We start from the raw sequence: 12,903 nt of genomic DNA on the forward strand, positions 1-12,903 counted from the left end.
TGACTAAAATCCTTCATCCAAATCTAGAGTTAAATAGCACCAAGATCTAGGGTGCCCGGTTAACTCAGTCGGTAGAGCTGGCGACCCATATACGGAGTGTCCTGGGTTCGAGTCCGACCTGCGGCCCTTTGCTGTGTGTCATCCCCTCTCTACCCACCTTTCCTGTCGATCTTCAGCTGTCTCTGTCCAATAGGCATGAAAAGGCCAGAAAAATAACTATGACACCTTCTGGCAGACATCCACAACCCTGACACAGGCACAAAGGGGATATGACGCCATTGACAGGCGACTGGTGAACTTCCTAATTAAAATGATTGAGTTTGAACTTTTTTGGAAACTAATGGAAGTACTAAATTCAACTACATATACAACATAGACCTAGAGTTTATTGCAGAAATGCTACATATTATAGCTTTAATTTGAGCTTATTAGTCCATTAATTGAATTAAATATTATTAATAGATTTATAATGGCTCTTTTAACAATTTAATAAATCATATGAAACACTGTAAAAGCCTATAATTATCCCAGTGGTGTACTTCACAGTGCACACAATATGTGTATTTCATGGTGACGCCTGTGTTTTACCAGAAGGTGGCAGCATTTCCTAATTATGACAACACTCTCAGACTTTGGTTACATCTTTATGGCTTTCTTTTCCATTCAGCCCTTTAGTCTGATGATGTTTTTACATAATTTTGAATGAATGTCATTGTTTTGACTAACCAATTTTCATTCTGACTGCAGTTATAGAAAAAAATAAACTGTTTAGGAGGGTCATGAGAGCAACAGTGTGATATAGGATCTGTAGACGGGGCACAGGAAGTCTGTCCATATGTTGAACACTGACTCCCTGATAAGCCAACACTGTGTGGAAGACGTCCAACTGCCGGTTTTCACCCTGAACTTCATCATCTGTGCCCTGTCAGTGTGCACAGACTGGTTCAACCCTGTTTACCAAACCCGACAGAAAAATGATTTGCTCACAGCAGTGTGTATGAGGGGAACTCTGGTTATCAGCTCCTGCATGAGAGTGCTGTCTATAAACACAAGCGCTGCTAGTACCAATAAATCCACTGTTTGTTATTGTTCCAGGACTTATGTGCCACTACACTCTGCCTTATCTGCGGAGTCCAAAGCAACCAGACGCAGATATTTTCCCAAAAGGGCCCAGATCCCCTATCCATCTACCCCACCGCTTGTAAAATACACTCACAACACTGGCTCTTTATGATTGTTTTCCTACATCTACAGTATATCCATGACAACAAGCATCAGTCCTCCTGAAATGGCCTATGGGGATCAAAACAACCCTTGATTCATGTCCAATGAGAAGTGCTCTTGTCCTAGTCTCTCCTGCTTTATTTGTTCTTACAATTCTATTTTTATATTTTATATCCAGGGTGGATGGGACACATTGACACATACAGTCAGGTCAGCCTGCCTCCATCACTGCAGTGCGGGTATGGAGAATCGTTTTTATTGCTCTAAATAAGGATTAATAATGAAGGGAGAGGAATCATAGTCAGAGGACAAAAGCCTTTTTTTTCCTGATGTAAATCATCTCTACTGAGGGATGTGCACCAGACCACACAGCACAGTAGCCTTATAAGGTAGTGTCATCCTAACTTTCTCCCAACATGTAACATGACCGTGTTTTATGGCTCCAAAAAGCATAAAATGTGCACTGAATTTGCACTGAATACAAATGTTTTGTAGCCAAAAATGTTGTACTGTGGTTCTTGAAGTCCAAAAAGGATTTCTCATTATCTCCTATGGCTTCCTGATTGGGAGTGTTCCAGTTGCATGTATCCTACACCAGTTAAGTGGTGTCTTTACTGTTAACATCTGACTACAAAAACACTTTTGAGCTGAACACGAAAGTTCATACCTGAGCTTGGTAATTGTCGTTTGATAGGAAAAAACTTAACTCAGGGCCCACTTTTAAAGGTCCAGGTATGTTTTCATTAGTGTATAATCGCCTGAAAATAAGAATTGGTGCGTTCATTACCTTAGAATTAGCTATTTTTATCTACAGAGAGACTGTGTCCTCTTCTACCACCAAACTCAATCAGGCAAGTATATGGTGGGATATGGTTGGAAAAAGCTAGTAAGTGGACATTGAGTTCAGGATTTTTGTCAGACCAGGTTATGCTGAATATGCTGGAATTTAATGGACGTTTTGTCTGTTGCTGTGGACATTAATTCATTCCATTCACCTCCATCATCATCATCACTTCAGAGGAACACACCCTTAAAAACAGAAGTGAGTAAAGAATGGCACTTTTTACCATTACAGTCCGAGGCTCTGCTCCCACTGAGGCCATCCATACTAGATGTATGCACTCAGTGTACTGTTGAGCACTTTAGATAAAAGCTCCCCCCAAACACTGCATTAAATATGGCATATATAATATTTCTGGATTAGTTTGATGTTAAATGTGCCCCTCATATGCGCTCATAGACCTCAGGCGTGCTTCTGGCAAACGTGCGCAGTTGCCTGCTGATTGGTTCATTAAGAGGGCCAGGCTCTCACTCAAGGTCAGCACACACACTCCAGCAGACCGAGGTTCCCTCTCCCTCTAGATGAAAATGCTAATGAAACATTTTTCATCATTGGGGAGTCATTGGCTGCGATGTCCCCGGCATGAACCGGACCGAACCAGCTGTTTGGAGCGTTATGGCTCTTTCAGTGGAGAGGAGAAAGCAGTGAGCTCAGCACATCCACCACTGGTGCCTGCCATGTATAGGCCATTACAGGAATCTGAGTGGAATACTGAACAGCCCGAAGATGTGTAGGAGGCATCGCACACACCGCCGGTAAAGCACTCATAAGGGGTCTTGTGAAGTCACAGGAAAAATGTGCTCTAGAGGTTCAAAGACTAAAACGGCAATGTATTTAAAGGCATTGTGTGTAACAGTTTGGAAGATCTACTGGCATAAATGTAATATAATATTCATAGGTATATGAGGTTATATGTTTCTAGTAGTTTAAAATTACTTGAATCTAGGAATAGATGTGTTTTTCTACAGAGGGAGCGGGTCCTCTTCTATGAAAGCTGCTATATTGAACCTCCATGTTTGTACAGTAGCCCAAAATGGATAAACCACACATTAGCTCTAGATAGACCCTTTTTTTAACTGAATTCTGTTCAAATTCAGAATGAATGTACCCAGGATTTTAGTCCCCCAGTGCCACCCCACTGACTTACAAGTAATATATATTGGTATATTTGTTTGTTTTTTTAACATTTTCCGTAGGCACTTGTCTTAAGTTAAATATATTCTGTTTCAATGCTTATTATTTGGGCAAAAACTGTCAAATTTAAGAATACTGGTTCTTAACAAATGCCAGAATGTATTTGTGAATAACTTTTGAATTCAAGTCAAGTTAACTTTATTTGTCAAGTATGCTATGCATAGATGAAATTTCAATCCCTCTCGGACCCACAGGGTGCAAAACAGACAATAAAAAAAAAATAAATGTTCTATATAATAGAAAAGACATAAAATAAACAATCAACAATCAACAAGACATAAAATAAACAACAATCAACAACAATTATTATTATATGTAATAAATATATATACATATATTTCTATATTTAAATTATTATTCGAATAATGATAGGAGAAACAGTATATGCTACATAAGACTGTGTTGACCTGTCTACAATATTAATGTTTGTGCCTTCATGAAAAATCACTATATCCCTTGTCAATAATACATATAAATAATATAAATATTTAAGAAGTTAAAACATGTCACAGTCTGTGGTGACCTCACATTCATCTCCCTATGGTCATTTCATCCTCTTTGGTATCAATGTAATATTCACATATAGGCTTACAGTGTATCTGTGGAGCTAAAATATCCAAATTGCTTTTGATGGATTTTTGAATAGACCTAAAATATTCCTGTATCTTTCTTTATGAGTTTGATGTTTCATTGTGTGATATCCTTTTTGTTAGATGTATTCTACGAGGGCTCTTTTCTTTCCCTAATCACAGGAAATATATCAGCCAATGAGGAAAGTGACGTTTTCCAGCTCTTTGATCTGGGTCTGTTCTTGTTCTGACTCTGAGAGGTAATGAGGTGAAATGTCTTCAAGCTTTACATAAAGTTCCACAATACTGTTTCCAGTTGAGGTGTATATAGTTACAAAATAAAGGTCCACCAAAGGGGGCCAGTGCTTGCTGCACCACTGCTTGAGGTTCATATAATTGTTGTATACTTTAATTATTGGAGATTACCCAGCTTTTACACTAATGCAAAGGTATAAAGATATAACATGTTATTTTGTATTTATATATTTATATATATTTATTTATTTTTATCATTATTTTTTTTTTTACCTGTTGATATTAAGATATTAAGGGTCTCTGGGATGAGTGGGGTGGGTGCTGGGTTATATAGAAAAATTAAAATGTGACTCTTTGGATGTATTGTTTACTGCAACTGTGAATCAATAAAAAAAAAATATATATAAAAAGATATAACATGTTTTTTGGTTGTTTTTTTTTTTTACCCCTTTTACCATTCGTTATTTAAAATCTAAAAGTACTTTCATCTCCATCAGGCTTGTAGTGTAATTTCAGTAATATACTTGTCTCATATTACACAAACAGTGAATTAGGTATGAGCCCAAGCTTCCTGTGCAGGATTAAATTTATATATAACTAACAGATCAATAACTAAGCTTTCAGTCTGGTTTAATGGACACTTCTGACCCTGAGTGGAGGGTCTGCTCTGCTCATTTTACGTGATGAACAAGATGTTCTGCTTATGTACATATATGAGTGCTGTGTGGCACAAACTGAGAAACACAATATCCTAATATTCATATATGTTGGAGGCGTACTAACTAAACAAAAGCTCACATGATTTTTTTTCTCAGTTCTTCCGTCTGTGTCTGCAGGTTGCCTCATACAGCAGATGAGGATATTTGTATTCTTGTATTTCCTCCATTTAGCCAAACAGGCAGTGCAAGAAGAAGAAACAGATGGTTTGAATAGCACTCTTGTGGTTGGAGAGCTGAGTGACCCTGGCTTCAATAAGTTTGCAATTATCACCTGTAGAGGAAGAAATGTGGTCTGAACCATTTGGGAGCAGTAACTGGCTCTACTGAATTTAGTATTAAGTATTACCATTACAGGTCGAGCCTTTTTTAATTGCTGAATTTCAATCCATGGATATGTTTGACACATCATTCCACATACAATTACATTATAAAACTACCCCTTTCCTATAAAAGTCACATACAGATCTGTCTGCAGCCAGGTTCTGCAACAGCACTTACCCAGAGGTCATTCTTGTCCTTAGCTTCTCAATCATGTAAAACTCAGTAACGGCATGTATACAATGGTATATATGATAGTTGGTTTGTTGTGCTGATAGTATCCCCATGGGAATGCTTGTTTTATTTATGTATAATTCTAAGAATAAAGGGCTCATCGTTAACTATGGCCATTCTCTTACCACTTTATTAATGTCTCAGTGGAGTTACTGTATGTGATGCCCTGATATAAAACCAAAACAAATTCCCATCTATGTTGAAATGACGGTAAAGCATTGTTGAGATTTCTGTGCTATTATTTTGAAAATACCAAACGGGATTTTTTTTCGGATATTACCTGTGAAATCATGTCAATTTAGGTTTTTACAGTCTGTATCAGACAAGGCTGTTTGAGGACAACAAAACACCAAAAACATTGTGTTTTACAGGTTTAGTAAATATTTTGAAGAAAGACGTCCAAAACAAATATGAACCGTCTCCTGCTGGCGACATAAACCTCTGCTCACTACCTTGGTTAGTCAATAAACCCAGCAACTATCATTGCAAATCTATAACTGCTGGCCATAAACAAATATGCCATATGTGACTCTTCCAAAATAAATCAATGCTTTTCAACATTGCTCTTATTCTGAAAAATGCAGCCGGAAGTACTGCTGTTATGCATTCAGACTAGCTTACATCATAGGTTAGCTAACGTGGGCTAGCCTGTTATGGAAGCAGGAGCACAACTGACGGGCTGTCTGATAAAACGGGACTGGCTGGGAGTAGTTCTCTGTGGCGTGATTTGGAAAGATAACGCTACATACCGGAAGCCCCGGGGACGGCTTCCTGGCTGAAAACAAAAACACCATAGAGAGAGCTAAAATCACGGGACAGCTGCTATTCAAGTACAACATGGACCCGACAGCTGCGGAGCGTCCGGTAATTACCCGCCGCCGTCGAGTGTAGCTCTCCCCGGCCGCAGCTGAACCTCAGCGGCGGCGGCACCTCGGGGCGCGCTTAAGCCACGGGAATCTTTGTTCGCGTTTTTTTCATGGGACACAACCGGGCTTCCCCTCCGCTTTGTCGTTGTTTTGCCGCCGTGACAGCATCCCCCTCGGCTGGTATCTGCTGGCCACCGAGGTCCCCGCATCTTATGGACTCTTAACAGTAGTTTTTTGGCTTTTCTGTCGGTCGGTCGGTCGGTCCCTCTCTAACGGACGCGGCAGTCATGTTTGCCGTGCGCATCGTCACCGCAGACTACTACCTGGCGAGTCCCATTAAAGACCTGGACGTCTGCTATTCTGAATTCAGGGAGAGCGACGTGAAGAAAGTGCCGGTGGTGCGGATATTTGGAGCAACACCTGCAGGTTAGTCAACTCTTGTGTTTGTGTGTTTCTGTATTATCACAGTCAATGGTGGCGGCGCTGTCTTGCAGCGTTCCACGCGGCGTGTTCCGTGTTTGGATCCGCGCGCACACCAACGCGTCCGCGCGGTATTGTTTAGACGTAATCTAACGGGTCTCATGTAAAACGACTACAGGAAGATCATATAGGGTGTTGACAGAATTGTACCAACGCTGCGTGCACCGCTGCTTTGCATACGGGCTGCCTGCAGCGGTGGGAGTCCTCCTCTGCTTCCCCCTCCCCGCGCACGGCTCTGCTTTGTTTTCGCTCTTCTGCTCCATCATGGCATGGTGGCGGCGGCGGTGGCGGACACCTCTGGCTCCAGGGCTCGGCTTATCACATGTGGCATTCAGGGACAGCTTATATATTTCTCTTTGTGGTGGTTTTATTGTGTTTGTAGCAACCTGTGGAGTGTGGACAGGCGACACTGCAACATTCTGCCTCCTCTATGAGATTCTCTTCATTTTTTTAAGTGTAATTCAAGTAAAAAGACTGATATAGATGAAAGGAAACTTTGTTCATCCCCTTAGTGGAATTGGGTGATTGCAGCCAAAGACATAATATAGCAGTAGCTTAGATTGAGACAAATTTGGATTTCTGTAAATGCACTCTGGTGTCATTTATGTGCTCTGTAGAGGCAGTACAGTCTGAAAGGGCTGGAGCCATCATGACATACATTGATATGCAGGATGTAACAATGAGCGAGACATAATAAATGAAAGCTGGATCCTACGTGGTGTTAAAATGAATGTGCAATGCGTATTGACATTATAAGCATAGACATGATGTGTGTGTGTGTGTATATGCGGAAAATGCCATGGCTTTAATATTGATGTAAAAATGAGGGGCTCAGATTGACTGTGGATTTGTGCTTTATATGATATTTGCCACATGCCCTGCTCTCTAATAAATCCATTACAGCCGAGCACTCTGGGTACCTTAATCCCCACGCCGCAAAACAATAGAATAATTTCCTGCACAATGGCACAGCATTATCACCCCAGCCAAATCCTCTTGCGATTGCTATGCCCTCTCCTCAGCCCTATTTGACAGGTGAACACCATCGCTGTTCAGTGGCTGTGTATATTTTTAGCAGGTTTAGTCCCCATTGGGGAAAATGGGAGTCTTAACTTGTCCCTCATGCGGTGGCAGTGCTCGAGCCCGAGCAGCGTCCAACAGGATGTAGTTCAGTGGGGATTAAAGGATGTGGAGCAGAGACATGAAGGACAGTGTGGGCTAGGGTTAGGGTGTCAGGTCTAATGTGGTTCTGTCATAAACCTGCACGTTGGCATGCAGTTGCGCTGATATGAGGAGGCTGCACACACTGCAGCAGAGGCAGCCTGGGTAGCTTGTCATTGTATGTTGAGGAGCATTCATTACCATAACATTAGGTTCTACAGTTTGAAGACACAGGGCACTGAATACTGATATGGGGATCATTTTATGACACCAGACTCATAAAATCATGACATATTATTCTTTAGATGTTAGTTCTTCCTTTTGCTTGTGTGGTTTTAATGGCTGCGTTATTGTTGAGTGCTGCAGTTTTCTGAGCTTAAACCAATGAGTAAAATGAATGTTTGCTCTCGAGCTGTTAATTAAGTCGATCGGCAGTCAAATCAATTGACAGCGACCAACCATAGAAGTCACAAAGCAAAAAAGCAGAGCAGCGGTCTTGCTGTCTGAAACGTGAGGATTTGATGCCTGTCTTTGTGTTTCTTTCACTGTTGGTCAGACAGTGCCAGCAATGTGAAAATGCCATCTTGGGCTTTAGGATATCGTGCATGGGAGCCAGTGAATATTTGCTGTTTTTGCTTGATGATTGCTATCCACTAAACATGTCAGCCCTTATGACCCAGGTCTTTTTGTAATTCTGACCATAGGTCACAGTGACTTTGCATTTAGCTGACTGGTTGCCCTTTATGTAGACCCCTATACATCCCAATCCAGGGGCCTGTTTTCTCTTTACTTTCAGTCAGACGCAGACACAAGTGATCAGTTACTTCTAGTTGTCACATCCATAAGGTGTTTGTTTGGTCTTTGTTTTGAGCTTTACAGAGAATTGTTGAGGTATGCAGAGACTACTCAGTGATTGTTTTGTTATATTACATAACACTTTGTTTTGCAGACTTTGACTGTGCTCAGCAGGAAATGCACACCGGTTTATTTAACAACATTATTGATGGCTCAGTTCCACTGGTGTCCTAAGCCATCCAAACGAGCCAGCATGCACTATACCAGGACCGTAGTGGAGGCTCACCTGCAGGGAATGCAGCCTTTGTTAATGCTATTAATGACAGCTTTTCCCACTGACATGTGGGAATGTCTGCCGTGGGAAATTATTAATGAACTTGTGTGTGACAATTGTCATAACAATGCTGCTGCTTTCCCTCCATTCTGCGGTAATGTTTGACCCATGTGTTGGCACTCACTCTTGTTTGAACCCTTTCTAAATGCCTGTCCCTCTGATCCCGTCTGATTGGTTAACATTCCTTAGTATGTGGCATTTAAACGGATGCCAGTATCACACTGGAGCTTTAAAGGCCTTCACCGGTCGAGTCCTCACATGAGCACGCACACAAACACAGTAGTGGGCATTGTTTCCCTGTTATATATGTGGTTGGAATCATCAGACTCTGCTTCAAGTTGCAGTAATGATAAAGTATTGTGGTGGGGCGCTCTGCACATTAGCACAGTGTGACTCTCCTTGCTCAGTTTATGTATCACTTGTGGCGAGCCGGAGTCGGAGTCAGCTCTGCGTTTCCAGAAATAAAATTACATCACCATCTGGAACGCATTGAAGTGGAGAGGGATTTCTTTCTTTCTCTGTTTCTCTCTCAGAAACAGGCCACGCCTACCCCAAAAAGGAGTCACGTTTTAATATATCCTGTTTCCTTCATGGGGATTTTTATTGTCTGGCCTGAAGGGAGGAATACATGAGCTGTTTTGCTCAATGTGTGTCGGCTTTTATCTCATCAGCGTGTTTACCCTGGTGTAAGCGGTCAGCAGTGCATCTGCACCATGTGGCTCTGCCTCCAACCCCAGGCCTCGTATTCCCTGTCCTTCCCTGACCTAAGCCATGCACACTCCCACCAATCAGTCCTGTGTAATTCGATGCCACGCTTCCTGCATGTTCCCCCTACCCTCTCTTTGTTAGCATTCGGCTGGCTTGAGTGTGTTGCACACATACTGTACATGCACTCAGTGATCAGTATCGCATTATGCTTGAAATAATAAAATATGTTGTGGTTGAAAATGTCCCAGAGCGAGCGTAGAGCCTCCCCTCTCACTGCGAAGACTTGCTGTTGAGACGGCTGCAGCCTTTTGAGCTTTGACAGTGTTGATCTCCACCCTTGCCGACCAGCTCGGCCCCAGATGCTCTGATGGGCCCCGGGCCCCCCATGACAGCGGGAGACGCACTGTTTTGGTTCCTTGCTCGGACATGTGCACTTGAGTGTTTATTGGGTGTGTGTTTGTGTGTGTGCGTGTGTGTGTGTGTAAGAGTGGAGAGGGAGGAAGTGCATGACCAATTGACCTGAATGAGGGGGGCCATGCATGAAGCACATGGAGGAATAAAAGCGAGGGCCTCTTCCTCCCCTCTGGCCCTGCCCCCCCAGGTTTAGTTCTCTCCAGGGGAACCCTTAATGCCATCTGAAGGAATTCCTCCTGGATCCATTAATAGGATAATAGGCGGACTCTAAAGGACTGTGGCTCATTAGGCAGAAGGTCATTGTCCCCTTAACTGTTTACTTTCCTCTCTCTCCTTGTCAGTTATTTGGTTCAATCCTCTAACCACCACTCCAGTTGCTTCTAATTACTGTATAATCAAGTGATATAGCCTATTATTAATATGGTGTCACTGGGTTTGATTTTCATTCTTTTGTCCTTGTGATTTTCCAGTTTTTGTTTCAGGGAGTGTGTGGTTCACTCCGACTTTACCAGAGGGAAGTAGAGCCATGTAGGTAATAGAGGAGCCTCCCAATGATGGACTGAATGCTGCTCCACACTAATCTTCATCCTGTGATGTTTTTGGCCACAGATTGAGGCCCAGCTTCTTGTCAGGACATTTTAGAAGTTGAATCAGAGGGAGGAATGTTTTACAGGATTTTGGCTTTGGGGCTTCTGAGCTTTTGTTCATATGAGAGTTACAGAAGTTGGTTAGTGCAATGAATGCAAATGGCACAGGTTTTACTGCTGTAGGCACAGATATACTGACAGCTCAGTTTTACAGGTAGTTCCCGATCACACATTTATAACAGCAAAATTCTGACTGTAATGGATTTCATCAAACACGCCGGTGGCCTGCACTGACCATGAATCACAATGTCCCTGGTTCACGTGCATAATGCAGCGATCTGATACGCCGCATCATCCTCAATACTATATTATTAAGCCGATTGGGTTACAGCAATGACGTTTCTTTGTCAATGTCATCATAAAATCCACTGTATCCACAATCAGTTACATTCATTCAGTAATGGCGGGCTTCCAACTCAGATTTTAGTGCCATAGCAATCCCTGGCCTCATTTTACCTTACAGAGAAATGATCCTAATGAGTTCCATGCAGTGAGATATACAGATTTTAAATTTGGGGAAAAATGGGTCGCCGGTATTGGCAGATACCATGAGTTGAGGTATGCAAATAAGTGCCGGCAGAGAAAAAATTGGATCGTACATTTACAGTTAGCAGCTGAGAGTTTAAGTTGTCATCTAAGTAGTTAGTTTCATGAGCAATGTGTTTCCAGGCATAATCTTTTTTTATTATGATGCCCCGGTAACTGTTTCAAGTTTTATAGTAGAGAGAAGTAAGGCATACAGTCAGAACAGGAACCTAATTATTATTAGTCTGTATGTTCTCTTGATGATGTTTACAATGGGTCACAAAGTTGGAAAACAACACATTTAACAGTGTAGTCGTGGCTGTAGAGGGTACTTTGTCTCATTGTGGTTGAACTGTACTTGTTGTTGTTGGCATTTGGTTCCTGTGTGATTGACAGCTCTTGTTGAAAGCTACACAGGAATGCTTCATATCCTTGTAGACACCTTCATATTTTGTAGTCACCCACACTCTGACTCAGCCACTCATACTCTGACATTGTCAGCTTTATTAGAGGGTTCACATCCTGGATTGGTTTCCGCTGTGTCCCAGTCAGTCGGCAGCCTTCTTACAGTGCCCGCGGTCTCTCACACCTCTCCGGTGTTGTTGTATGGGTAATACTGGTACCATTTCCGCCATGTCTCACTTGTAGGGCCTAGTCAGCGTCAAGGCATTTCCAGTGTGCTATCTAGTTTCAGAGGCTTGTCCAGACACAGTCAGGGCAGCCGCAGTGAAGAGCTTTAGTAAGTAAACAGAGCCTTCCCCTCCCTCCCCTTTAACACAGGCCTGTGTGAACCGTAAATGTGGGAGGAGGCCATGTCTCCCTCTGAATACCTTGAAACCACGTAGCCTTTATGGTGGATTTCAGTCGCACAGGCTGAATAGCTTGCGGCTAACAAGCAACATCTAGCCAAAAGGTGATATATTTGGCACAATAATGATTTATCTAAAGTCATTCAACCAGGTGATCAAGTATGAAAAAATACAAAGGTGCTTAAATGTGACTGACATCTCTACTATCAGAACTCCTCTGGGAATTCACAGAACAAATAAAATATGCCGTGTTGTCAAAGGCTGTTGACTGGCCATTGAATGCAATGCTGAAAGCAATTGCCAGTATCCTTTCTGCAACTTAAGGTCTTTTCATTTAATGGCATCAGTGCCAGATGATCACCAATCACCAATATGCTAGTTTTATATTTTAATCCAAAAGAAGGTTTGTTTGGCGTATAAAATTAGAGGATATTGTCAGCGGTCACCAATCTTTTCCAAGCAAATAAAGGGCCCGTCCACACGAATATGTTTTTTCGAATCCGGATAAATACTTTATCGTATCGTCCTCGCGTCCAGACGGATACGGCGTTTTCGGGGTGTGAAAACGGTATTTTTGAGAACGGGTCCCAGAGTGGGAAAATCCTAAAACGCCGGATTGCCGGGTCATCTGGACGGCGAAAACTGTTTTTTTTCCAAAACGATGACGTCGCCGCCGCTAGACGCGTCATAACAACAACAACAACAACAACGGTGGACTACAGGCTTGTGCACAGCGCGTGACCTTTATACGCATGCTCCATGGCTTCTCTTTCGGTTTTAGTGTATTGGTGTGGCAGCGTCACAGCGCCA

The 12,903-nt window shown here is 42.3% G+C and overlaps 1 protein-coding gene across 1 annotated transcript in view; it reads left to right on the forward strand.

Moving 5' to 3' along the window:
• Positions 1-5,977: 5,977 nt before the first annotated feature.
• LOC118341058 (DNA polymerase zeta catalytic subunit-like) overlaps positions 5,978-12,903 on the forward strand; it is a gene marked incomplete in the record, with an annotated part of 68,493 nt that continues 61,567 nt past the window's right edge. The window contains 1 exon segment of the mRNA XM_035679232.1: positions 5,978-6,646. Within this exon segment, the coding sequence (XP_035535125.1) occupies positions 6,508-6,646 (139 nt within the window).

The sequence above is a fragment of the Morone saxatilis genome, unplaced genomic scaffold, assembly GCF_004916995.1.
Source record: "Morone saxatilis isolate NCDOM2014 unplaced genomic scaffold, NCSU_SB_2.0 Contig7, whole genome shotgun sequence".
Lineage (NCBI taxonomy): Eukaryota > Metazoa > Chordata > Actinopteri > Moronidae > Morone > Morone saxatilis.